Below are 27,564 nucleotides of genomic sequence, written 5' to 3' on the forward strand. Positions count from 1 at the left end.
GAAACACGAGACACGTTAGCGCTTGGAGAGGACGGATTTCTGACGGAAGAGAACCTAAAGGCTAATCGCTGTGGATCTCGGGGGACGTCCTTTTAAATTCAACTACAGCAACATTCACGACTTGACATCGGGGTAAGTCCATAACTCGAGGTTCACTGTGCCCGTTTATTTCACATTCAGCGTGTTCGTGTTTTGGTGGAGAGCAGATTTCCATTTTACGCACCGCTTATCCTCTGAGAAACAGAAGTGAGTGACTCAATGGCTTGATGCTGCGGGCTCTCCATTACCTGCCATTCCTTTTAAATGAAGGCAATGACTGTCATTACTGTATTATAGCCTAAAGGCTTAGGTCGTGTGACTCTTAAAGTATGCGTTTGCGTCGCTGGAGCAGCGGGGCGCGCCGGATCAGAGCAGCGGACAACACAGACAGGTGTCAGCCTCCTCGGTTAACAACTGGGTCGCTGCAAAGGAGAGAGAGGAAAAAAGCGAGAGCAAACAGCCCGAGCCGAGGATTTAATACGAAGTACAAGAGGTGGGCTTTACGGGGCCAGTGAGCTTTAATAGCAACTTGGAACCAGAGCCAAGTGCGGATGCCAAAGCAAGCAGCGCGCTTCTCGGTTCCCGTCTTGCTCGTCACTGGCCTTGCCAAGACTCCCAATGCGTTTGTCACTTCTAATATTTTCCCTTTTCGCCTTGACGCCACCACGTGCATAGTAAAGAAGAAGAAAAAAAACAACACTGGTGTAAAAAAAACGTAATTTTTTTTAATTATGAAAGATGAATCTTACTAGATTCTGTAGAGCAACTCAGTTTCAATGTCAGGAAGCTTTAAGTTGTTTCTTCTCTGTGGTTTCTTGAGGACGTATGGGATGATGGGTTTGAGTTGACTATATGTAGCCTATTGTGGCCCAGGTGTGACAGGGTAAAAATAGCGTCAACCCATAATGGTGAGATCCACCCTCTCCACCCTCTCCCAGCTCTCCTCTCCTCTCTCCCTCACAAGCAGCAACACGCCTGGAAGTGAAAGCGAGAGTCCCACACAGATAGCTTATCTCAACTGCTTCAATAGACTTGAAGTATGCCCCTATTGCACACTGAAACAGTGTCAGCCACTTGACCTACTTCTCACTCTCACCACCAATGACTGGAATCAGTCCATGAAGAAGGCCTTTGAATCCTCTGTGTTCCCCTGAGGTCAAAGAGAACGGGAGTGTTAACCAGTGAATTAGCGAGTCGAAAGTGTCTGGTGCTGTTCATCTGGAATGTGGCCATCGCTTCCCTGTTTTTGCTAATTAATCATCATCATTATTTAACTGCATCACACCCTGCTTCCATCAATAACAGAGGGAGGGAGGGAGGTAGAGCCAGGAGCAAGCTGAAGGCACATGATGTGGAAGCTAATCCAAAGCAACATAGTGCAGATTTGATTCACTCCTGGGAAAGTGTGTGTGTGTGTGTGTGTGTGTGTGTGTGTGTGTGTGTGTGTGTGTGTGTGTGTGTGTGTGTGTGTGTGTGTGTGTGTGTGTGTGTGTGTGTGTGTGTGTGTGTGTGTGTGTGTGTGTGTGTGTGTGTGTGTGTGTGTGTGTCTGTCAGGCCTTTTTTTTTTTACTCTGTGAAAACCGTCCAACCCCTCAGAGATTTTAAATAAATATCCAAGAAGAGATCAAGCATCAAGAAGAGATGGGAATGATGGCCTTTCATATTGCAGCTGTATGTTAGAAGTTTCCCAATCAGGCTCTGGCACCTGACTACAGCCAATAGAACTCTTTTCTCAAATGGCTGATTGAGACTCTTTGATTTGACTCCATGTGGACTTTCAAAGGAAGAGAAGTTATGTTATTTCTTTTCCTCGATCATTTCCTTCCACGGTTTGAATCTATATATAGATCCGCAGATGTGATGTAATATAGTTCAGCATTACACAAAATGGTACTCGCACATGCACGGTCTCAGCTCAAAGATGTGAGAATGAAATTTAAATGCGGTCTTAAGTGGCCGTATGTTTTCCTCTTTGAGAGACAAATTGGTTTTGTGTGTGTGTGTGTGTGTGTGTGTGTGTGTGTGTTTTACCTTTCCTGTTAAAATACCTATCATTTGTCAGCGTGACACCCAAGATGTCTCTGTCTGTGGGAAGAGAACCCAGGGGCAAAGATTCACATGCTTCACCCTGCCACTCCCTGCACCCTGCTAGGCCTGCATGAGTCCGCCACACATTTCCTCCAGATGCAGAGGGGATGTATGTGTTTGTGCATACTGTGTGTGTGTGTGTGTGCGTGCTGGTGTGCGTGCGTGCGTGTGTGTCTGCGCCCAGTTAGTACCTATCAGTATTTAAGTAAGGAGCCCCAGAAAGGTAATGGTGGTACATTTTGTTTTGACGTTACCTCCCCTTTAGTTTTGGGTTATGTCTTAATATTTCTGTGTTTCCCCTGCATTATTTTTCCCTTACCTCGCACTTTATTTTGAATTCCCTCTGATCCATAGAGAAAAGCTGAGCTGTATTATGATAAAGTATAATGTGGTAGACCCCTGCAGGCTTGGAATCTCTCAGCAGTGGTGGCTCTGGCTAGCTAGATTGTCAGATCATAAAACGGAGTTATTTCCAAAAACAGTGATATTTTAACAGTTTTGGAAGGCAAAGACGAGGTGTCAGCCTGCTGACAACGGGGCATCAGATGTCATTTTTTGGAAAATGTGAAAGTAAGACAAGAAAAAATAAAGACATTTGGTCTCTTTCCTCTTTTAACTGATAGACTGCTTACCTCTGACCTTTTTAGGCAAAGGTCAACTGGTGAGTGCTTACATTGCTGTTGTAGGAGAATGAGGGGAAATGGAAAGGAGAGGAAGAAGGGAAGAGAGGAAAGGGAGTTGTCTGATGAGTCACAAGCTTTGGCATCCTATACCATTTGTCTTTTATGTGTGAGTGTGGGGGCACATATTGGGAACAATAAAAATACTACAGAGCACGTTTGTCCGTCGAGATCGTTGTGTGTTTAAGCGTAATGTACGCAACTGTGCGAGTATTCCAAGCACTTAATAAAACGATTTGTGTTTTTTTTTCCCCCTGTGATTTCAAAGCGGGCCCTGCTTTCGGCAGTGGGGTAGAGGTTGCGCTTGTGCAATGGAAAAAAAGGGACTGTTCCTGTGAGGGGTTTTTTTTTTGGGGAAACCGCGGCTCTGCCTACCGCAGCGATGAGGCCTTCAAAGGAGTGCTCACCTCTCCTCATGCTTAAAACCTTCCATCCCTCCAAACGAGCTACTTCCTCTCGTATCCAGGCACACCTCAACCTGCCTCTGCCTGCGACCACCACCGGCCAACCACACTGCTGCAAAGCTGCGGTCAGGGTTACGCTCAGGTCCATGGGAAATGTTCAATCAAGGAGCCCTCAGTCCATCCACACAGGGCCGGAACAGTACACTTTGCTACTTTTACTTCGCCGCATTTCTTGCATGTCTGTTCTATCATCTCTGTGACTCTTCCTCCTTCGTCCTTGATAGCACCTGTAGGTTAGTTTTCCTTGGATTTGATTTTGGATCACAGTTTGTCATGGCATAGGAGGCTATACATTTTTGAAATCTTGTCACTTCACTCTCCTCCTCCTTAGTAATAGTTAGCAGTTCCTTCCCATTATTTTTATTGACAGCCCATTTATCATCCTTAATTCTCAGATGTTGAGTAAAAGTATTAATAACACACTGTGAGAATACTCCACTATAACTAAAGTGTCCTGCATTCAAAACCGTAAAATCAGCAAGTAACAAAAGTAAAATGTTCCTTGTCAGTGTTTTATGATGTTGATATACAGTTTTACGATTACTATCACTGCTGCATGAATGTGTTGCCTTTCACTGCTATAGATGTTGATGTTGAGATGATTTTCTTTATATACTCTTAGTCAATTTGATCTACAGAAATGCATCATACTCTTTAAGATCATCATATGTTCGTAGCATGGCTGTGAATTCTATGTATCGTTACAAAGTCAATTTTTTCATGAGCTCAGAAAAACAGCCCCTTTCAGGTTTGTGACTGATGTAGTTTTGCTAAGGGAGGTTTTAATAGTTTGTTTAGTAGGGGGATTTCCTCAACCTATGCAGGAACCCTTCATCATCGTTTAGTTGATCAGAAAACGTTCAAATCAGCAAAAAATATGGACAGGACGGATATGACATTTTTTTATATAGAAAATAAGTAGTAACTAAAGCTAGCAGACAAAAAAAAGTACAACTTTCACGTAGGAGAATTTCACATTTGCACTTCTTTGCCTTTGCATTTTTTCTCCTCACTTTTTGTAACCGAAAACATACGAGGAGGTACTATAATTAGCAGTCTAACAGTCTCTTGTTACAGCAGGAAACAGAGCAGTGTTTGGATGTGTTGGAACACAAATCTGGTGTGAAAATAAAACAAAGAGCCTTTCTTATGATACATATCTGTATTTCTGCTCCCCCTGTGTCCCTCACAAATTAGCCCTCTTTAACCCTCATAGTGAGTCACCGCTTGCCCACAACTTTTCTGCCTGCTCATGTCCTTTTCCCACCCAATGTATCGCCTCCCATTTTCTCACCAAAAACACTGACCTCATCCACTTCATTAACAGACTAAATATACCGCGACTCGTCCTATCAGCATTTCTCTCACAGTTTTGAACTGTATACTGTGTATGTGTGTGGAGAGAGAGAGAGAGAGAGAGAGAGAGAGGTAGCCGAGCACATCCTCCTGTCTGTGAATGTGTGAGAACTAGCCTGACCTCATATTCCACCTAGCACTCTCTGTCTTCCCTCCTCCCCTGCTCGGTTCTGGATCAGGTTCTGTTGACTTAGAGAACCAATGTGGGACTCTGGGCCTGACCGTGTTTTGGGCTGGGCCACAGGAGCTGCTGCTGCATTCCTCCGCTGGGCGTTCTGTCTTTCTCTCCGCAGTGTCTCTTTCTGCCAGATGCAGAGAAGGAAAGGCATGGGATTATTATGTGTTTTGTAACAGATATCAATTAGTTCAGGTGCAGCGGGTTTGCTCTTGATATAACATTGAGGTGATAATGAAACATTTTTAAGGTTTAAAGGTGGAGAATGCTTGTTGTCAAACTTTTTTTTTGTCAAAATCAGAGAATCCCTCCTCACGATCTACCTGTGCGCTGAGAAAAAAGATCAAGTGTTGATCATCCTAGGTTCTGTAAACAGACATGCTGCTAGCTACAATGGGCCCCCTTTGTTTACATACCTTTGGTTAACATATGTGTTTACAGAGCCTAGGCTGTATAGCAACACTGGATTTTCTTTCAGCGCACACACTGACAGGTGGTCATGAAGGGATATTCACTGATTTTGACAAAAAGTGACTTTGTCAACAAGCGTTCTCCAGAATAGTTGACAGCACCTTTAGATTAAGTAGAGTAAAGCAGAAAAAACCTATAGATTTTTAATTTTTTTTAGTTTACACCTTCCAGAGACACACACTGAGCACCCCGAGCAGAAATAAGCTGGCTTTAAAAATTTGTCAGTGATCCCCCTGCTAATGACGCTCTCAGCTGTGAGAGTTGACCCCCTCCTGCCCTCGGCCCTCCCCGCTCCTCCTCAATCCCTAATGAATGCCAGCGAGGAACTCTGAGTACCCTACACCCCCACACCTACCACCAACACACACACACACACACACACACACACACACACACACACACACACACACACACACACACACACACACACACACAACACATGCACGCTTACACAAACAGCAGGATCATCGTCACCGCTGCAGGGACAGCTATCATCGGATGGATTTCAGGCCGCTAATATGTGACCCCTGTTACCTGAGGCCTGTCAGTCATGTTGATTCATCTGGACAGCTTTATTTGCCTTTTTAAACGTGTGTGTGTGTGTGTGTGTGTGTGCGTGCGTGCGCGCGTGTATGTGTACAATCTGTGATGATGTGATCGGTGCCGAACCAATTAGTCAATCTACAGAATTAGCCCATTGTGTAAATGTATCCCAAGAAAACTTTACTCAAAAGAGAATTTGCTCAATGTCTTCATTTTATAGCATGGTAAATAAAATTTAAAAAAGCATTGGGTTTGAAAGGGGGTTAAAAAAATGAATACGGAGGCCTAACCTTGGACTATTAGAAACTGCTCTGTATTTTTCATCACTATGTGACATTTTCTTGAATAAGAGTTCAGAAACAGTACAAAATGTATAGCATCAACAACAACAACTTAAAACCATGAGCAATTTGGGCGCAGGCCAATTTCTTACTTTGTTGCGTGCTCCTACTGTTCTTTTATATTTACGCAATGCCTATTTCCATAATGATAATGGGGAACGAAGGTGGCCCTGTTGTTAGCCAATTAAAAAGTCCTCTATGGTTCAAGGCAGCCACTAATAAGCCCACCAGGGATTACTGTACAGCAGGCTGGAGGGACAGCAGGGCACCAGCTTGGGGCCTCAGCTTGCTGTCATCCTAGAGAGGCAAACTCAGAAGACCTCCATTCATTGCGCGTCTTAGTCGGGGCCACAGCGGCATCTCTCCGGAGCAGCGCAAAAGGCTCCCGCTTGGGATACAAAGTGGCTCAGCTGTCCCTCTCCTATCTTGACCTCCCATGGCGCCCTCCTCTACACCCAAAGCCAAATAAAGCCTCTCAGACACTTTTCTGTTTTTCTAATCGGTGAACTCTGACAGAGACGCCCCACGCTTGAAAGAGAGACAGCTCAACATGGGATGATCTCCTGGTGACAGGGAGAAGCTGAAAAAACGTTGCTGAAACCACCGGACCACCCTGTCATCATCCTGTTGCTGTAGCTCTCTCTTTCTCTCTCTCTCTCTGCCCACCTCTTCCTAATCTAATTATCCTTCCTGTTGCCCTCCACCATCTACCTTCTCTAATTGGGCTGTCACCATTTGATTGAAAACCATTGAATCCTGTCCAAAAGCCAAATGGCCTGAGTCTTTGAGGTGGGGCACAACTTTTTATGCAGATTACCACTCTAAAAGCCCCATATTTTTTATCCATTGGCAATATGTGCCCATAATACTAATGAGATATATTATCTAAAACTGCAGTAGCTTAGCCGCTGGGGATTGTAGCTCGGCGAGTACATGTTCTATGCCATTAATCCACACAGGAATGTTTCAGTGGCGAATTGGCTTCGCAGTTTGTATGCACTTGAAAATGGCCTAACTTCCACAGTTAGGAACAGTTTGTCTTAACATACAGGTACGGTGGTATATACGTAGATGTGTGTGCAAGGGGTCTGGCCCAACTTTAAACAAAAGGGAAGCCAGTACAAAAAATGTACACTCATTGGACACTCCTAGATTGACTGACATGTTAAACTTAATAAAGGTGTAGTTCGACATTTAGGAAAAACTGCATTCATGCTGAGATTTGAATGAGAAGATCTACATAGCAGCTCTCATGTATGCACGCTAAATATGAAGCCACAGCCGGAAGCACTACTGTGTGGTGTTCATTGTCGTATTCAAAAAGACAGAGACGCGGGGCCTGCAGCTGTTGCTACTTCAACCACATTTAACGAAAGACAATGTCTGCCCCCACTGAGGGGAACTTGTGGCTTGTTAAACACACTGTCAATGCTGAAAGCAGAGATTTGTCTTGCTTAAACAGATTCTTAGTATTTCAAAGGTCAGCCAGCTACACCACTGTGCTGACATGCTGGCTAAGCCCACGGATCCAGTAAGATTTGTGGACTTGGCTTATATTTTGCAGTTGTAAAAGCAATATAGAATAAGTTGTAACTAAAACAATATTTTTTTTTGCCAGAGCCTATTTCTGGAAAGAGTGTCTCCGAAAACTGTTAACAGTTGCTGTAAGGCTAGCATTTATATCAGAGAGCTACAGAGAAGGAATTAAACAGCCATGTCACTGTTCTCTCTCTGTTTAACCTACAAGCTCATCTGCCAGACGCGCCTGACAGCACCAGACTCTGCGAGAATCTCCCAGCAGGCCCGGCAGCACACGGACCGCACCATATTTAGTCATACTAAGTCCAGACACAGACCGATGCAGTCCTCTACCTTAATCTGTCCTCCCCACTGTTTCTCTCTCCATCCCTCCCTCTCTAATTTTTTATGTCCTTCCCTCAACTCCCTCGCTCCATCTCTGTCACTTTCCCTCTCTCTCTCTCTCTCTCCTATACTGCTTCCATGCATATCCATCCTCACTCGCCCTCCCTCCAGTCAATTCTGCTTTATCACTGCCTTGCCCCTTTCCGCTTCTCTCCAACTCACATGTCCCTTTTTTCCTCCTCACCGGCAGAATCTCTTCTTATCCTTGTGCTTTTTTTTTTTGTCTCTTAAGCCTGTCCCATGTTTTCCGGCTTTAATCTAATTTGTTAAAGGTGCACTATACAGTTTCAGGGGAGGTGGATTTGTTTACATTTGCAGAGCCTGCAGTTAATTCACGAAACACATTCACTCTACATGTAATTCTTAGTATTAAATAATTCATCATCATAAATCAAACCAAAATTATTTTGCCACACCTGGAACCAAACTTAAGACTAGAATATGTTTGTGAACAAAACTGTGCGCCCTGCTGCTGTAAACAACAACAGTGAAACAATAACCTTTAAGGTAGCCTTCTAACTTCAAACAGTGTTCCATGGATCAATTTTTCCTGTGAAGAAAGTTTGTTCAGTTCTGAGAATGTACCTTGGAAAATGTTCATTTCTCTGACACACCCAAAGTTACATAGTGCACCTTTTAAAAATATCTTATTCCCTCACCTGTCTTAATCCCTACCCCTTCTCCCCTTTCCCTGACACCACACTCTCTTTTCTCTGATGAACATGTCCATTAGCATCCGGCCCCAGCTTCCATCAAACTGGGCCCGGATGCTAATGAGTTGCTAATTCTATCATCCGCCTCTCCATGCCCTCCCTGCTGGGTGTCAGGGCCCGCCAGCTTTACCACAGCCAGCCTTTTGATGGAGTGCCTTGGCTGATGAACTCCCCCGTCTGCGTGCCCACTTTGACCTCCATCGTCCTCAGACACATGTCATTGATCAATGTACTTATCCGCCATGGCAAGGCCCAGTCTTATACTCCCATCATTTTATCTTATTATGAGCAGCAGGCCCATTACCTGCAATATAGTTTTCATATGATGAATTTTGGAATAGCACTCACCTCAAATTTCAACCTCAAAGTCCCTTTCAGAGCTCCGGGACATATACACTACACTTATCTCTTTAACTCAAGTGTAATTCAAAATGAAGCAGTAAACAAGTCAGAACAGCCATTTTAAATCATGTTTAGCTACCTACCAATTTCTAGGATTGATATGAAAGGTAGTAACTTGACCTTTGTGAGATTTGTCTGTTTAATTCCCTCACACTATTTGGCCAGCCACTCTCTCTACAGAAGAGGCCACATAGCGGGGTTTGAGCACTTGAGCACACACGAGTGGTCCTATTTACCCCTCCACTGGGCTCTTTTGAGGGTTGCTAGCCTCACATAAGAAAAGAAGGACACTTTTTTTCCCTGAATCCCTTCAAGTCCGTCCGTCGGCCCTCCCCACTTGATTGAAGTGGATACAGAGGCGGCCTTTTGTTCTGCAGAGATGAAGAGGGATGCTGTAGTATAAGAGGGAGCGTGAGGTTAGGAGTAGGTGGGTGTGATTCATTGTAATCTAATAAATACCTCGCTAAGAAGGTTGGGGTGCCTTCTCAACCCCTCAGCTGTCTGTTTTGAAATGCATGGGGCTCCTCTAGATTTGACACTCAGGAGGGTAAAAAAGGGATTAGGGAAGGAAAAGCCTCAGGCCTTATACATCTCTTTCTATGTCTCTTTCTTTGCCCTTTCTCTCCCTGAGCCCCTCAATCTTTCTCTCTGTAGGACCGAGAGGCCCCCTCTTCTAGCTGTGAGCGTATGAATGATGTCATCCAGGTATCTATCTTGATTTAGAAAGGCTTGAATGGAGTCTCAGAGCCTCAGTTGTTCTAATGCGTTGACTATAATCCTCAAATATCTATCACTTTTGGTGCAATTTCTGGTTCATTGAATGCACATAATGCTGCCTTCTCTTGGGTCAGCACTGTGTAACAATAGTGTTGTGGTGGTTGATTTTCTGTTAAATTCCCGCAGATCATCAGTAAGAGCTCAAAAGTAGAGCCATGTCCTGGTACATGAAATAGTTTCCTTTTTTCTTTAAAGGACACACTCTAGGCAGCGGTTTGACCAGGGTCACAAACGGTCCACTGCTTTACAGCATCACCGCGGATTATAGGGTAACTTCTGCCACGCTGCTCAAGCATTACCAGAAGGCTTGGCCAGTTTTGACCTGAATGGAGGTACTGAATAAGAGGCCGGCATTGAAATTCAGGATGCAGTCACTTGCAGTCTCTAATGTCTCTCTTTAAATGGTCACATCCTTTCTCTTGGGCCCCCGTCTAACTGTCTCATCTCTTGACAGGCTTTTAGTCAATGAAAACATTCACTTGTAATTGTACAGTACGGATCTAATTTATTTTCCTTTACAAGGGCAAATATAATTTGGTTTCAAAAAATGCACAAAGTTGTTTTTTATGCAGTACAATCCTATCAGCGTCTCTCTCCATGTTATACCCAATTATGGTAAAAGCATGTCTATGACATTGACCTTTCTGTTTGTTTCTCTCTCTTGCAGGAAGGGCTCGGGTCAGCCTGAAGTGGAGGGTCACCGAGCTCAGACACTCTCCTTACATTGACTTACAATTATAAAAACAGGGGGAAAGTCTCACACCCACACACAGAGAAATACATCTTCACAACCACACAGTCTCTTGGGGCACATACACAAAGACTCATCCGTGCAAAAAAAACGCAGTCTTACATTCACACACAGGCCCCCTTAGCAGGATGAGGGAACCCTGGAGGTGGCTGCCGGGCCTGTGCCTCCTGGTATGCACAGCTTCCGCCCACAGTGCCGTAAATCCCTTTGCGGGGCAGCAGACCCCTCCAGACCCTTGCTATGACGACGCAGGCGTAGCCCGCCGCTGTATCCCCGAGTTCATCAACGCCGCGTTCGGCAAGGAGGTGACGGTGTCCAGCGTCTGTGGCCGGCCTCCGTCCCGCTCCTGCAGTGTGGTGGAGCGGGCCGACGACCGGCCCTCGGTCCGCACGTGCCAAATCTGTGACGCAGCCGACCCCCGCCGTGCCCACCCAGCTTCCTACCTCACTGACCTTAACTCAGCCCACAACCTCACCTGCTGGCAGTCTGAGAATCTGAACACCTCGCCACACAACGTGACTCTCACCCTTTCACTGGGTAAAAAGTTTGAGATCACTTATGTCAGCCTGCAGTTCTGTTCACCGAGACCCGAGTCCCTGGCCATACATAAGAGCATGGACTACGGCAAAACCTGGATGCCTTACCAGTTCTATTCCTCCCAGTGCCGGCGTATGTACAATCGGCCCAACAAAGCAAGCATTACCAAGCAGAATGAACAGGAGGCTCTGTGCACAGATGGCCACACTGACCTCTACCCACTTTCTGGAGGACTCATCGCTTTCAGCACTCTGGATGGACGGCCCTCCGGCAAAGACTTTGACAACAGCCCGGTCCTTCAGGACTGGGTGACTGTCACAGATATCCGTGTGGTTTTCAGCCGGCCCCAGCTACCCCGCGAACTGGGACTAGGGGCTGGAAGCAACAGCGGAGGGAGGGACGACGACCCCACGGCCGTGACATCGACGCTGCCAACTTATTTCTATGCAGTGGGAGACTTCCAGGTGGGCGGGAGGTGTAAATGCAACGGACATGGCTCACGCTGTCTGAAAGACAAGGAAGGCAAACTGGTGTGCGACTGTAAGCACAACACAGAGGGACCTGAATGTGACCGCTGCAAGCCCTTTCACTATGACCGACCGTGGCAGAGGGCCAACGCCCGCGAGGCCAATGAGTGTCTGCGTAAGTCTTTTCCTCTATCTGTTTTTTATATGCTTTTAACATGTCTGATGTGAAACATACTGTAGATTTCTGCAAAACATACAGACCATTTCTCAGAACTTATATGGTAGTACAAATTCTGTGAAAAGAACCCCAGCACAAAGGCTCTAAACTATATTATGTTGGTCAAAGGAAATGATAGAACTGATAAGCTTAATACAGTGTATTCGTGTGGATCAAAACACAGTCATTACAGACATATCAGATGTAGTTTGCAAATGTAATGGGTTAAAACCAGCTCTCTCTCCTTAATACATCTCAGAATTCCTAATGAGTGAAAGGGGGTGGAAAAAGGCTTGAACCTTGTTGAGCACACATCAACACATGACACAAATAATACCCCTTTGTTAGTTCAAGAAGTGTAAGAAATTGAAGAAATATTTTAAAAATATATCTTTTTTACTTCTTTGTTGAATAGAATCATAACCTTTTCATCACCCATTTCCAGGATATGAGGACAGCAATGAAACCGCAGGCCAACAAATTGAATTTATACACACAGGGAAAGAGGGAGGGCAGTAGAAAAGGAGAGATTTAACAACGATGACCTGCATTTGACTGTCAGAGGTAATTAAGGACGTTGCCAGAACACACCGGATGGGTTTGTGTTTAGACAGGTGAGGAGTACTGGTAGCGCATAGTGGTTAAGCTTGCAACTTTGGCAACATCTCTCAAAGACAAGCCCATCCTTTTTTTGCAATTCCCATCAGGCCCTTCTATTTACTCTTCCCCTACAGGGAAACAGGCCTACTTTCAACTAAATCAGGTTTTCTGGACCTGTCTATGAAAATACTCTTTTTCACAAGCAAGTCCAAACAGTGAATGACAACAGCTCGAGTCACTGGCGCACCGCTACAGGGGAGTCATCCAAGAATGTTCTTTGGCCCTGTTTGCCTTCACCTCAAGACATGCTCTGTAAAAACCATCCAGACGTGCTCTGAAACCTTGCCAAGCAAAATTAGAGCAACTTCTGCGGCAATGTTTGTTAAGGTAAATGGATTACGTTTGTATTAGATTAGGTTTTTTATATGATAACAGGTATTCATTTCATGGCTCTACAAGGTTCTAGACAAAAGCAATGTGTTTCTAAGCAGGAATTGGTTCTCTAATATGTAGATGTTTCTTTGGTGGTCATTTTTTTACAGCATTTTTCTGATAGTATAAATAGATATAGGTGGAACCTAATTCAGGTAAATTTTGTCTGTCATAAAAATGTGTTAGTGCAGGAAAATAAAACCATATTAGAACCCGCTGTCCCCATTTTAACCTTTTCCCCATAATGAAATAAAATTACAGTCAGAGAATAAAAAAACAGGAGCAGAACACTGTTTTTTTTAACATGCTATAAGTGAGCTGGCTTGAGATCATTTATAGTGTTGAACAGTGCCAGATCTGTTTTAAAGAGGACATAGAGTGAAGGGACGTAGGAGCCATGGCTATTTCAGCATGAGAGCGGCCAACCTTCCCTCACTTAATACTCGGAAACCTCCTGTGCCAACAACACTACCTTACTTTGGCTTCCTCGTCTATCCTTGACACCCTCACTTACTACACTCACATATACGGGTCGGGCACACACTGACACACAAATGCACCTAGCCCCTTTTCCAACAATATCCTGTAAATCCCTTTGTGAGTTCCCACCCATGCTTTTGCACACACACCCTCTTCCAAATGTCCTTTAGCTGTTTCCGAAATGGTACACCCGCTTCCCGTAGATCTCTTCTCAGCGGGATTGATATGTCACTTCGAGCCACGATTTTCTGGACCAAACAGCCCTGCTGCACTAGCCAACTGTGATGACCTAATCCCAATGTTGATACTGGGCAGTTAAAACATATTGCAAGTTGCACGCTATACCTGATCACACATCCGGACACGCCAAAAAAGTCTGTCCCAGATGTACCCAATTTCATGTTCCAACAGGCTCTTTTTTACAGCTTATTCTGGTAGAAATTGTTCCAAAATATCCTCATAGTAGCAGGAGAGCCTTTAAAAAGGCCTCTCCAGTGTATAGTAAAGCCCATTCTTGAAATACACCCGCCCCCTTCCCTATTTCTCTGCCTGCATTTCTTTCTGACACGGTGCACAAGTGGCGGCAAGCTGCAGTGTCGGCCCCTAGACAAGCCACTATGGCAACGAGGTGTAAGTGTTTAGACTGGACAAGTGTAAGAGTGGCAAGCTATAGAGCCAAGGAGTCCCTTAGGTGTCACCAGAGCCTTGATGAGGCCCTGTGGGTGTTTGGGTTGGAGGTATAGCGTCTGAGGGGGTCGGGCTGAGGTCATGATCCTTTGTGGGGTGGTGACAAGGTTAAGTTGATGGGGAGATGGCTTGTGGGTAATGAGGAATTCAGATTGGGCAGATGTGGAGCCAAATCAATAGCAGTTTCAAACGCCACCTTTGAGTCCGTCAGTCCTTGAGAAACTATGTACCTGGTGGATTTCACCCATGTTATTGTTAAAATACTTTGGAAGATTTAACCCCGTTTAGCCGTCTTTATTCAATATTTAACCTGCAAAAACGAGAAAAGAGCGTTGTCTCCAAGGGGCCCATTTTTCGCTGGTCCTACTAAATGTTTGACACGCACCGCACCAAGATTCCGTGGATTTTGGCATGCCCATTGTGCTGTGTCCAGACACAAGCCATGCACACACACGCCCATCCGCTGCCTTCCTCACTATGAATCCTGCCTTGAGACATTGGTTTACAAAATCCCTGCTCAAGTAGTCAAGAGAGGGGCAGCCTCGTAAAGGAGCGTGTCTGTTTGTATTGAGGGAGACATGATGGAAAAAGCTGTGATTTATCTGCCCCGAGTTTTAGCCACAGGACAGAATGAGGAAACAGATGGATAAGAGCTATTTGGTTACCGGTCGTGATGGAGTATTGGCTTTTTCTGCCTGCATGGTCGATGCCGTAATGTAAATGCTGACTTAAAAATGTGAGAGTGTACCGTGCCATAATAGAGTCTGCCAGAGTCACAGTAAAAGATTAAGAGGCCTCTTGTGAAGTCAACGACGATGTGACATCCTGAGTAGATGATAATTTATGGTGGTGTAAGAGCGCTCCGCTCCTAGCCGTGTCTGCAGCCTTCTTGGCCTATGTTTTGCTGCGGCACCAAGCTGTTCTATTCTCCAGTCTTTTTCCTTTTCCCCTCATTTTGAATGGGCCTGCAGGAAGTCCACAGTACTGCTCTGGGAGGCTCGGAGCCCAGGGCCAGACACCATCCATCCCTAATGGAGCAGCCCAGCCAGGTCTGTTCCCAGTGTTGTGCCAGGCACACTGCTATGCATTCATAGCATTAAATACAGAGGTCACATGAAGGCTGTTTGAATTGCCATTTGGGGCTGATTTGCCAGAAATGCAGGTGAGCTGCGGTTGGTAGCAGAGCTGGGTGGTTCCTGCTCTGCCGCAGCATTTGGGTGTGTCGTTGAATATTTGTAATAGTACGTCTTGACATATTGGGTGCAGTAGTGGGGGAATGAGTGATATGGTATTTTGTTTTTTTTGCACAAGAGGAGTTGCCTTTCGAAATTAAATCAATCAACCACCAAATAAGTATTTACCCTCATTAAACATCAGTCCATGTCATCACCTGAAGGAAGTTCAAACAAAACACTTATTACCTGTCATGTAATAGATGTGATTAGCTCGAGTTCTGCCACACTAATGAATGAGTGGTTGCATTAAAGTTTTAATTTTACAGCAGAAGGAGAAGCAGAATAGACAGATGTTGCATGCCATGTCACGAGCCCGCCCAAAACCTTTTGTGGAGGCTTGTGGTTTTTTGGTGTGCTCAGCCAGTTTTTTTTTGGAAACTATTAGCTAGAATTAGGGCTATTTGACAGATGGGTTTCTCAAGGGAGAGCAGTGTGATCCAGCAGAGGTGTGTGTGCGTAAATGCGTGTGTCAGAACAAGGGAAGAGGCCAGCCAGGAATACATGCTCAGAAAAAGCCCTCAGATGTGTACGAAACTGTGGAAACTTTGAAGACCATGGTACAAACTACTGTCCTTTTTTATTTCTCTTATTCTCTCTCTCTCTTCGTTTCCCTGGTCGACAAACGGGCAGATGGTTACTTCATGCTGATTAGAATTTCAAAATAGGCCTCCATCCTTTCACGCCGTTTTCCCCCCTCTACACATCTCCTTGCAAGGGCAAGCAGAGGTCAGGTCTGTGCTCCTGTCGCAGAGCTGTTTCGTCAAGACACTTTCTTGAAGCCCAGTGATTGAGAAATGACCTCATTCTTGAACACACACCAAACAAAAACCATGGCACCACTTGTGAGTTTGCACGATTTGTACAACATGAAAAACTGTTGCAAATTGTAGTTTTAGGTTTCCATAATCGAAGCATGGAGTAGGAACTTTAACATTGAATCAAGCTTTGCACACATACAGCAGCCTGAAATTGTCCTCCACGGCCAGCTGAAATTCTGCTGTCTGTCCCTAGAGGGCAACACGATATGAAGCTCAGTGAGATGCCAAATATAGAACGAGTGAGGATGAAAAAAGCCAGAGCTGGCGTGATATTACAGCGTGTATGTACCATGTTCCCACTTTCGCTAATTGACTTAAAGACCCTCCCACCCCCTGCACCTCCACTGCCTGTCGCTGGAGGCTAACAGGGAACCGACACTTCAATAACTTACAGCGCAACATACAAATGAGCTGGAGATGTTTGTGTGTGTGTGTGTGTGTGTATGTGTGTGTGCGTTGAAGGTTACTGAGCAAAAGAAAGTGATTTTGAAATGAAAACTCCTGTGCTTTCAAATAATTACACAGCCAAGGAATGTTGTTCTTAAATCAACAGCCCTATGAAAATGATGCCTCTGGGGTGGTTAGCGTGAGACGCAGGGGCTAAGGCCCTGCCAGGCCAACAAACAAGAGGTGGGTGTGTGTGTGTGTGTTTTGTTTTGATGGTGTGTGTGCGCGTGTGTGTGTGTGTGTGTGTGTTTGTGTATGTGTGTGTGTGTGTGTTAAGGGCAAAAGTAACTTCCTTTATATGGCTGAGACAACAAGGTTTGGGCAGTTTGATTGGTTTGTACTGTAGCTTGCATTCCCTCTGTCAGTATTGCAACTTTGTTCCTTGGCCAACCCACATGGGATTGATGCTTTTTTGGGTCTATGGAGCCACCCATAAAGGCTCTCTGGCAAGCAGGGAATGCGGTGAAACAAACGTTTAGGACAGCAAAGTGTCAAGTAACATTGTTAATGTCAGCTGGGGTTAAACGCTGAATCCTTAGGAAATGCTCTGCCGGATGCCCCGAGGCCAAGAGTGTGTGTCTATGTGTGCATGTACTGTATACGCATCTCGCTGCATTTGTGCATGTGTGAGAGCCACATGTAATTTAGTAGTGCGATGCAGCGTTTCATCCCTGTGCCAAAGCAAACTGGTGGAGCTGCAGTGTGCCCACCCTGCTCTCCCAGGCCCCCGTCCACTCTCCCCCCACAGATGGTAGCAATCACCTCCTGAGGTGCTCGTCACTGCCGGCCCTCTCTTCCTCTCTATCCTTGTGTAAGTGACTCTTGTCAAAAATTAACTCCCTGCCGGGATGTTTTCCTGTCTGCAACCTCTTCTTTTATATCTATATATATATATCTATATATCTATATATATATATATCTATATATATATATCTATCTATATATATATATATTGATATAGATATATATATATATATGTGTATGTGTGTGTGTGAATCCTTATGCAGCGAGATGCGTATACAATACATGCACGCATACGGCAGAGCATTTCCTAAGGATTTGCTATATATATATGTATATTTCTTATTTTTTATGGAATCAGCCCTTTTTCCCCTTCTCCCGCTGAATTCTTTGTGTTTTGGTTAACAGTTTGCCTCTTTCTATGCCGTTTGCAGGCTTCTGTGCCCTATTGCCTGAGAAAATATGTGGTTTTTGGCCGCCAGCCGGTGTTGCTGGTGGCAGCGAGCTTGAGTGGCTGTTAAGAAGAAAATACATGTCTGTTTGTTAGGAATGAGCGTGTGATGGTCGTTCAGCTCCTTTAACTGCGGTCTGACACAGACTAGTGATGAGTCGCTGTCACTGTTTGAAACCATGTGTACTAGTGCAGTGACTGTTTGGGGTGTGTGCCTGTGCAACCGTTTGGATTTTGATGCTGTTTCGGTATGGGCCGGACTCTCGTCCTTTTTGGGAATCCAAGCAAATTGCAGGTTTTCTACAGAACCGCCAATTCAAAAAACTTTACACTTTACACTTGACATGACATTGCACCTTTGGTGTTCAATAACCCCCCCCCCCCCAACACACACACACACACATGAAGCACGCAGGATGAAGGGGTGGTTCTTTCTTTAATGTTAGATTTTTTTCTATGTATGTTTTCTCTGCGTTGAATATTGATTGCACTGTAAGTGAATACACCGATCTGGTGTGAGAAGTGCAAACAACGGATCCTTTACTCCTCCATTATCATATCCTTATAGACAAGCTCTTCAGGGAACAGCCCAACCTATTTTCATTTTACAGGTTTAACATCACAGCTCTAAAGCATTCTAAATGGTTCAGCTATTAATTGGGTTAGAGACACAGTTATAATCTGACTTGTACAGTACAAATTAAAGTATTATGCTGGACAGTCTTTAGACAATCAAACCATTCCGTTGTATCAAAGATCGTCAGCTACAAATTCCAGCTACAGCATGTGAGTTAAAAAGATTTATCTAGGGGCGCCTAGCTCAGTTGGTAGGGCATCCCCCCCCCCATGGGCCTCGGCCAGCAGCGGACCCGGGTTCGATTCCAGCCCGCGGTAGATCTCTGCATGTCACTCCCCTCTCTGCCCCATTTCAACTCTGTCTCTACACTATCAATAAAGCATAAAAATGCCAAAAAAATATATCTTTAAAAAAGATTTATCTTAAACCCTAACTAAAAATAAAATGTGAAACTGTGGATTTCATCATACAGGCCTGTGTGACAACCTGATCACAGAAAAACATATGAAACCTTTAATTTTTCTACTGTCATCACTAGCCACAGTGGTGAATTCACACAGTAGGTTCCATCCGTACTTTCTATTGATAAAACCAGTCCATGCTTCCCATGCATCCACCACAGATTGGACCTCGTAGTTGTGGATGCCAAAAGTCATGTCAAAAGTAAAATCTGTTTTTACCTCAAGTTTAACTGATTGACCAAGATCATTTGATTGCACAAAAGTAATCTTCCTGTTCTCAGGACTGCAGTCTATTGCCTGTGTGAGAAGAAAAAAATGTGACTGAGTCAGACAGAGAGTGAAGGCAAAGCCGGGACAGAGATAACAATGTTTAGATGTGGGGAAGTGAAGTGGACCAGAGAGGGGAACAGAGCTAGGGACTCAACTCTCCACTGACACAAGGCCCCCCAACCTGGCAACCCTCCAGCCTAATCTCGTTAAAACCTTTCTCTGCCATGATGCCATCCAGAGAGAGGGAGGGAAAGGATGGACAAATGGACAAGAGAAAAGACTGAGGCAAAAATATGAAGATGCAACCAGTGAAAGTATTTGGATAGGGGTCTGATGAAAGTTAAAGGAGAGAGAGAGACAGAGAGAGGGAGGGCTCGGGGAGGGCTGGGAGAGGAATTAGGGGACTCTAAATTCAAAAAGGCTCCCAAGAGCCGGCTCTTAAGCCCACGGCATGAAGCTAACCGCAGAAACCAGGAGGGCGGGAGGGGAGGGCTGAGCTGTAGTCTCAAAAGCCAAAAGTGAAAGACTTGTCTAAATCAAATCAAATCAGTTTTATTTATATAGCCCAAAATCACAAATAAATTTGCCTCGGTGGGCTTTACATTTCATACAATATGATATATGATACAATATGATACAATATGACACCCTGCCCTTAGACCCTTAGCTCGGCTGAGAAAAAACTCCCAGTAAAAACCCTTTACCGGGAATAAAAAATTGAAGAAATCTCAGGGAGAGTCGACAGAGTAAGGGATCCCTCTCCCAGGACGGACATGCTGCAATAGATGTCATAAGTAGCGAAAAGTCACGAAGGAATTTGTTCATTGACCAGATGTTTACATGGTAATACTAAGTAAAGTGCGAATAGTGTGGATGCAGGAAGACTTCAGATGCTGCCAGAGTATCCACACCGTCTCGCCTCCACCAGGGAAAACTAAGGTCTTCTGCTGTGTGGAAGAGAGTGAAAGAGCACAGAAGCTAAAGCGGCTTTGTTGCAAAGAGGTAGAAGCTCCTGCACTCATCATAGCGCAATCTATGTAATGCACACAGCAGGGCTACAGGAGTGGTAGTTTCCTGAAAGTCCTAAACTAGGGATCGTTAAAAAAAATCTTTGTCTGAGCTTGTTCATTCATTAATTAGAGTCTACAGGCCCAGCTGTGTTATCTGTTAAAAGTATCACTTCTGTTTAACTTTTTTTTTAAATCTTTTTTTCACTAGATTCTTGTGTCTATGGTGTGTGGAGGGGGGGGGGGGAGTGTATGGGCACACATGTGTGTATGAGTGTGTTTGCCCACACCGTACACCGATTTGGCTCTAATGAGGAGCTAATTAACCGGGTGTTACCCCTGGTGCCCTGAGCAGGTGGCTGGAGCAGCCAGGCGGAACTCAGCCCAAAACACACTGACACAGACCATGCACACCGACACACACACCGACACACATGATGGCAGGAGCCCATATAGCAGAGCCTGTTTGGCCAGGCGGGGCGGGCACCCACGGGAGGGGGCTGCAGCAGGTCTGGACCTTGGCCTGGGCCAAGAGGGGGAGAGAGAGTCGGCGGTGGGAGAGCGGGCCGACGATTTTCAAGGACCAATTTTAGCCATGGGATTTGGGTTTTGCTAAGGCATCCAAAATCAATTGGCTGTGCTTACCGGCTTGGCTGCAGTCGCGCTCAAGGAAAAATGAGGTTAGATCTATCCCTGACATATGGAGGGGAACAGAGAGGCGGTGCACTCCACAAACACACTCACATTTTATTTGTTGAGCCCTGCCTTAACGGGCCAATTTCTCATAGCACAATTGACAGACCAGTCCGTGAGCTTGTTCAAAGCACATTTCCTTGTCAAGGCACCTGTTAAGAAAGCTGGAATAGAACAGTGTTGTCTGTCATTCTGCCTGACCTGAAATATTACCTTTTTCTTCCTGTACACAGATAAGAAAGAACCACCTAGATCACAAAGTGAGATTAGTGCAAACTGTTGAAGAATATAAAAACAAGACATTCACTCTAGCAGTTATTTGAGTCAGGCTTTGCATTTGGCATTGTTCAATTCGATGACAAAGTGGTACAACTATTCTCTGCACTAATATTTTCCTAGAGGTTTCTTGCTCCTCTTCCTCCATCCCCTCCTTGAATTTTATTTCAGCACCCATCTGTCTGCCAAGCCTGTAGCTTGTGTTTGCTGTTTGATTGCCACGACAACCTTAGGCAACCAGATTTTACGCATCCCTGGATTGGACATTAACACCCTAAAAAGGGATCGCATTAACCAGAGGGTCACCCCTTCTTTGCAGGCTTTCCGCCACCCACGGAACTTTTCTTTTTCGGCCGAAATGTCTTTTTTGTTCACCCCCTCCAACAGATAAGAATTAGTGAGTGTTTTTCGCAGAGCACTAGTGAAGCTTTGATGTGGTAATGAATTTAAAAATGGCCTTCAACAGTGTTCAGTTATCCCCGCTGAGCCTAATTTGGGTGAGGGGAGTAGTGAGGAGGTGGTGTGTCGGCCTGTGTGTGTGTGTGTGTGTGTGTGTGTAAGCACTTCAAAACAAACCCATAAACATTCCAGGATCCTTGGGCAGCTGCAGCTCCGACCTGAAGTTAACTGCACACAGCATGTACACAACAGAAGACACACACACACACACACACACACACACACACACACACACAAGGGAACACCTACAAAAACCTATTGAGTCCTCATGAGCTTTTTGCTTATTCATTTATTTCAGTTGTTAACCTAAGATCCCATTTTTGGTTATGCTTTCTTTTTTTAACAAGGTGGATTCTAAATGACATATACTTATTGTCCCATCCTCTCTCTCTGTCACAGAAAGGCTGGCTGTTGTTAAAGGCATTCCCAGCCATCGTTGCTGCACATGCTAAATCATTTAAAGGTTGAATCCTGGAGCTTTCATTACATTCTTCACACTTGAATGTATCCTCTCTTACCTCCGACTTTGTTGGCCGATCCCATTGCACGGCAGTAAATCGAAAAGATGCCATGAGAGGTCCCGTCGGTACTCGAGCAAAGGGAAGAAAATGTAATCCATTGCTTTCATGTTCTGCTACAAGGTGTTAATGGACACAAGTACTCACAGCTGTGTGTGTGTTTGAGACGCTTGATCATAATCACAGTACCCCACTTCGTTCTCTTCGTCCCCCCACAGCAGCTCCAGACACTCACCGGAGCTGGTGTGTTCTTTGTCACATTTCCCGTCAGAGGAATCAAGACAGGCTGTTTAGTTTTTCACACGCACGCACACGCCAATTTGGTGTATATTTTTGTTCAAATGAGAACCATGTCACTGAAGATAGAAAGCATTGAACTCGCTCGATTCGACCTCCCTCTAAACTCCCATCTTAACGCTACCTGAATATCACCTTTGGACACTTGGGTTTGAAGGACAATCCTCATCTTGGATCTCACCAGTTCGTGAGAGCACACCCAAAAGACCCAGCAGTGTCTCTACACAAACAACTTTGCCTCCATGTGGATCCATACATGAAACAGCATTTCATTAACTGTAGAATTCCATACAAATTGTGCCGCATAATAACCAGATGGAATTGGGAAACAGTCTGGGAATGTGCTCCCCCTTTTTTTCCAGGGAAAACTGGGCCTCTTTCCCAACCTGGTGCCAGGCTTCCCTTTTTAGTGTAGATGGAGATGCATATCGCTCACTGCTCGCATAATACTACTTACTTCACATTATGTATTCAGGTGATTGTCCTCCCGTGAACGGGGCGGATCATTCTGCACGTGCGTTAATTGCGTTAAAAAAATTAACGCCATTAATTCCAGAAATTCATTATATATATATTTAGTAATAGTAATTTTATATATATATATATACATATATATATATATATATATACTGTGCGGGGAAGATTTATACCTACATGCTTGTAGGTATAGTAATATACAAAGAGCCTTCCAGCTGCTGGTAAGCTTAGCCCAGCATAAAGACTGGAAACAGCTATCTTGGCTCCATCCAAAAGTAACACAATCCACCTACTGGCATCTCTTAAACTCCCAGATGAACACTTTATATCTTGTTTGTGTAATCTGTACGAAAACCAAAGTGTAAAAATGACATATAGCGATGGTAAGGGGGGGTTATGAACCGGGCTATTTCTTGGTAACATTGAGTAACTTCCTTGAGTCTCTGCTGGTTCCCTGTCAACCTGACGACAAGGCATCATAAAGTAATTATGTCTGCCTGCCAAAAAAATTGTCCTGCACAAAACACTCGAGATGCCACAGCGTTTCATTTATACACTTTGGTTTTTGTATGGATTAAACAAACAAGATGTAACGTGTGTATTGGTGAGATTTAGAGAGGTGTCGGTTGGCGGATTCTCCTTTGGACAGAGCCAGGTTAGTCTTTGTTCTAAAATAAGCTAAGCTTTTCTGCGAGAAAAAAAAAATTGAATGAGCCTATTTCCCAAAATGGTGAACTATTCCTGTATTAAAGGTACGTAGCAAGACTTAAAAAAAGAGAAGGCATTTAGCAAGGGGGTATAACTGATCAGAACTAGGTCTTGGAACACGCTATCCAAAATAAATAAATAGCGTCAAATATGAAAAAAGTTAACTTGAGAAAGAAGCTCAAAGCTCCTTTTCTCACCTCTGCACAGCTGGCCAATCACATTTACAGTTTTGGGGAAAAAGTTACAGAAATGGTCGGACACTAGGGCTGTAACGATATGTGTATCGAACCGAGAATCGCGATACACAGAGCTATGATCCTGCATGTTTTTTTTGTATTTTTTGTATTTTTTTATTTTAGGCCTAAGTTTTGGATAAAAGGTTTGGTGAAGGATGCTGTAGCTGTTAAGTGTTTATTTGTTTTCTAACTTGATTTTTGGTTTAAAGCACAATTCAATATTTTATATTTTTCAACAGTATTATTTTGTTACAGAGAAGAGAGAAATGTTATACCATTGGTTATTTATTTATTCATGTTGCTTATATTGTTCTTTGTGTTCAAATCGGTTCAGGTTATTTGTTAATAAATGTTACATTAAGTTAAATGTTATTATAAATATTATTTAAATAAAATGCTTTTAAATTTCAAAAATCGTTGTATGTATCGAATCGTGGGTCAAAAATCGTGATACGAATCGAATCATGAGTTTTTGTATCGTTACAGCCCTATCGTTCACAGCCCTCTATAGCGTAAAAAGCCACACATATAGACAAACATACAAAGCCACTCGTCCATCAACCAGTCTGTCTTTAGTTATTCCCCATTGTTGTGTCTTATATACTATTCTAAACATCCATTGTTAGTGTATTTTCTTCAAACACACTACCTCCAGATTCAAGTTAATTAATGTCATCTTCTGTTGTGATCCCCTAATAATCCTCCATTGCCGTAGCTGTTGACATTTTTGGTCAAACGGCTCTGCCGTTGTTTACCCCTTTCTAATTTATCTGCCGATAACTTTGAACTGGAACTGAGCTCTGCAGCAGTCACCTTTGAAGCCGCGGCCAAGTCTTCAGGTCCCAGGTCTGACTCTGATTTTACCAGCGAGAGTCTGAATATAACTCTGTTACACAAAAAAGAAGGGCATGGTTTCTCATTAGGCTTTCTCCAATGCAAACCCCACATGTACAGAGTGGTACGGAGTGTGGTTTAATAGGGAGGAATCGATGGAAAAGACCTGTGAGGCGAACAGACATAAAGGAATCAGCTGGATTTCAAGTGGAACCGGGAGAGACTGTGGAGAGAGAGAAATAAAATCACTTCAGATGTCCCATATATTGCGGCTCGCCTCATTTAGAAGACAGCCAGCGTGAGCCCATTCTTTTATCTGAGTCGGTCAGGCTTTTAATAGATCTTAGGAGGCCTCTACTCGTCCGTGATTCATGAAATTAATGTCTCTCTTTCCAGTGATTAATACCTAATGGGCTGAGAGAAGCCGAATTCATTAATTATGAAATGGAGAAAATGAGCTCTGCAAATATCACTTTTGATTGATGACTTCTGGAATAGCAGCCAAGCACACAACCGCAGTGTAGATTATAAACCACTCACTATACTGCTTCACTGGAAAAATCTCTCCCAGCTCTTTTGTGATATACGTACATCGTAGTAAGCAAATGTTCCCCCCCCCCCCATGTACATTTCATCTATGATAACTTACATTTAGCCTCTAAAAGGATAAATACTGTGAAGAATAACTAAACCTTTTTATTTATCCAACTCACATTAGCTGTTGTAATCACACAACTGACAATGTTATCTTTCCCCTTACCTCTGCAGCGTGTAACTGCAACCTCCACGCCCGTCGCTGTCGATTTAACATGGAGTTGTATAAGCTGTCGGGCAGGAAGAGTGGAGGAGTCTGCATGAACTGCCGCCACAACACCGCGGGCCGCCACTGCCACTACTGCAAAGAGGGCTTTTACAGAGACTTGGCCAGACCCATTTCTCACCGACGAGCATGCAAAGGTAAGTGTCCAATAAACAAAGGCAAGATCATCGGATTGGCATATTAGCGGCATCTCTAATCTATTTTGTAAATACTGTTAGAATGTCTCTAGGCGGCACTCGTTTCTTATTTTCTTAATATTCCAGGGAAATCATTTCCAACGACTCATTGTTTACACTAACGAGCGGGAAAGTGTTCACGAGCAAGGATCACTTTTGTGTTCAATCAATCAGTAATAGTGTAGCGAAATGAACATTTGTTTGTATGAAAATGTCACGGATTATTACTTAAAGCTCATTCTGACTTTTAATGTGGCCATATGCAACACTAAATGTTTATAAAATGTTCATACAAAAGCTGATTGAGACGTTTTAACCCCGGCTGATACGTGGAAAATAATGCCATTTTCTGAAAAGTTAAGATGGAGGAACAAGTTATGATTGGAAACATGCACATACAAATTGATACTATGCCCTAAGCTTTTCTGGCCATACCAACCAATATTTCCCCATACCACACACAGTGTAATATTATCACTTGACCAAGCATTTCCCATGGAAACATATGTTTTACCCCTTTATTATTTCACATTTGCAGTGAACTATTTGCAGTCTGATATCATGCTGGAAGCAATTCTCTCCTCATTGGCTCAAAAATTACACCGGTTTCCTGTAGTTGTTGCTCGGGAAAACAGTTAAATTAACTGCAGAGTGTGTGTCTTCTGTTGATCCAAATGAAGGTAAATAATCTATTCCAGAATCGTTCAGAGCTGCCAACGTTCATAGCTGTGAAGATCTTTCGGTGGAATATTTCATGGCGAGAATCTCCTGCTGGCTTCCGCTCAGTTTTTCCTTCTGCAGCTGACACAGGCCGTAACTGAACACCGGGAGGTTAGAAATGGCATGATATTAGCTGCGCTGAGATGCCGAGCCATCAATCAAATATTGGCAAAAACTCCAGTGACTTGGGTCACATAGCTAAAAACTTAAGTCATTTGACCTGTTACTGCACAAAAAACACAGTCAGGAAGAGATGTGCTTCAGTCCTGAGATGTGTGTCCCCATGTGAAAATCGTTTCCACGTCATCTTGGAGGTGCGATGCTCTGGCACATACGCAAGGCCCCTGACACTGCAATTAGTCCTTATTGAAATCTAATGATCAGATGGCAAACAGTTTATCCCCCTCGCTTGCAAAAGCCCATTATTTAATCTCCCCCTTCTCCATCTCCCGTGATTGTTTGTAACCACTAGGGGAGTGAACGTTTACAAAAATGTCTAACCGGTTACACGTCAGATTTTTTTTCGTGTACACGGTTAACCATGACGTCATTGTCATCATGTGACCACCGTCGGAAGCGCCCGTCCTGTACACACACACACACACACACACAACCACACACTTGTTCGCTCACCTGTAAACCTTAACACACAGTTGACATGAACTATGCTCGTTTACACACCTCTTATAATAGGTCCATGCACACACACACACATACGCTCGCCTGTCATTGGTTCGCCGCCATTATCGCCTTCGTTAATTTCCTAATTAATATAGCCTATCGCTTTCTACATGTCCACGCTTCTGCAGGTTTAACACGTGTCATAAGGTTTGGGCTACTTACTAGCGTAGTTCACGTCAACCGGGTAACTTTCATCTTTCATCACACGTCCGTGGCTGTGACTCAAGCCCGATAGTGACTCCCTGTGTGTGTTTGTGTGTGCACATGCATGTGTGTCTGCAGTGCCGATACACACACACACACACACACACACACACACACACACACACACACACACACACACACACACACCGAGGGACAGACAGATTCGGCAGACTAGCTTTTATCATCCCCACATAGTTTGATATACAATTAATAAATGCGTGTCTCCAGAACATATTTAAAAACTTTATTAGAAAAAAAATTAAAAACGGTTTTCGTTTATTGATTTTTCCTAAATGGTCATGATTTACTAACCTG

At 44.1% G+C, this 27,564-nt stretch overlaps 1 protein-coding gene across 1 annotated transcript in view; it reads left to right on the forward strand.

The window, feature by feature from the left end:
- Positions 1 to 27,564, forward strand: part of ntn2 (netrin 2) — a 42,301-nt gene continuing 14,737 nt past the window's right edge. Inside the window, exons 1-3 of the mRNA XM_080049200.1 lie at positions 1 to 132; positions 10,640 to 11,902; positions 25,417 to 25,605. Coding sequence (XP_079905326.1) covers positions 10,852 to 11,902; positions 25,417 to 25,605 — 1,240 coding nt within the window. The 5' untranslated portion in view covers positions 1 to 132; positions 10,640 to 10,851. The remainder of the gene's footprint in view (positions 133 to 10,639; positions 11,903 to 25,416; positions 25,606 to 27,564) is intronic.

This window comes from Ammodytes marinus (genome assembly GCF_949987685.1).
Source record: "Ammodytes marinus genome assembly, chromosome: 20".
Classification (NCBI taxonomy): Eukaryota; Metazoa; Chordata; class Actinopteri; order Uranoscopiformes; family Ammodytidae; genus Ammodytes; species Ammodytes marinus.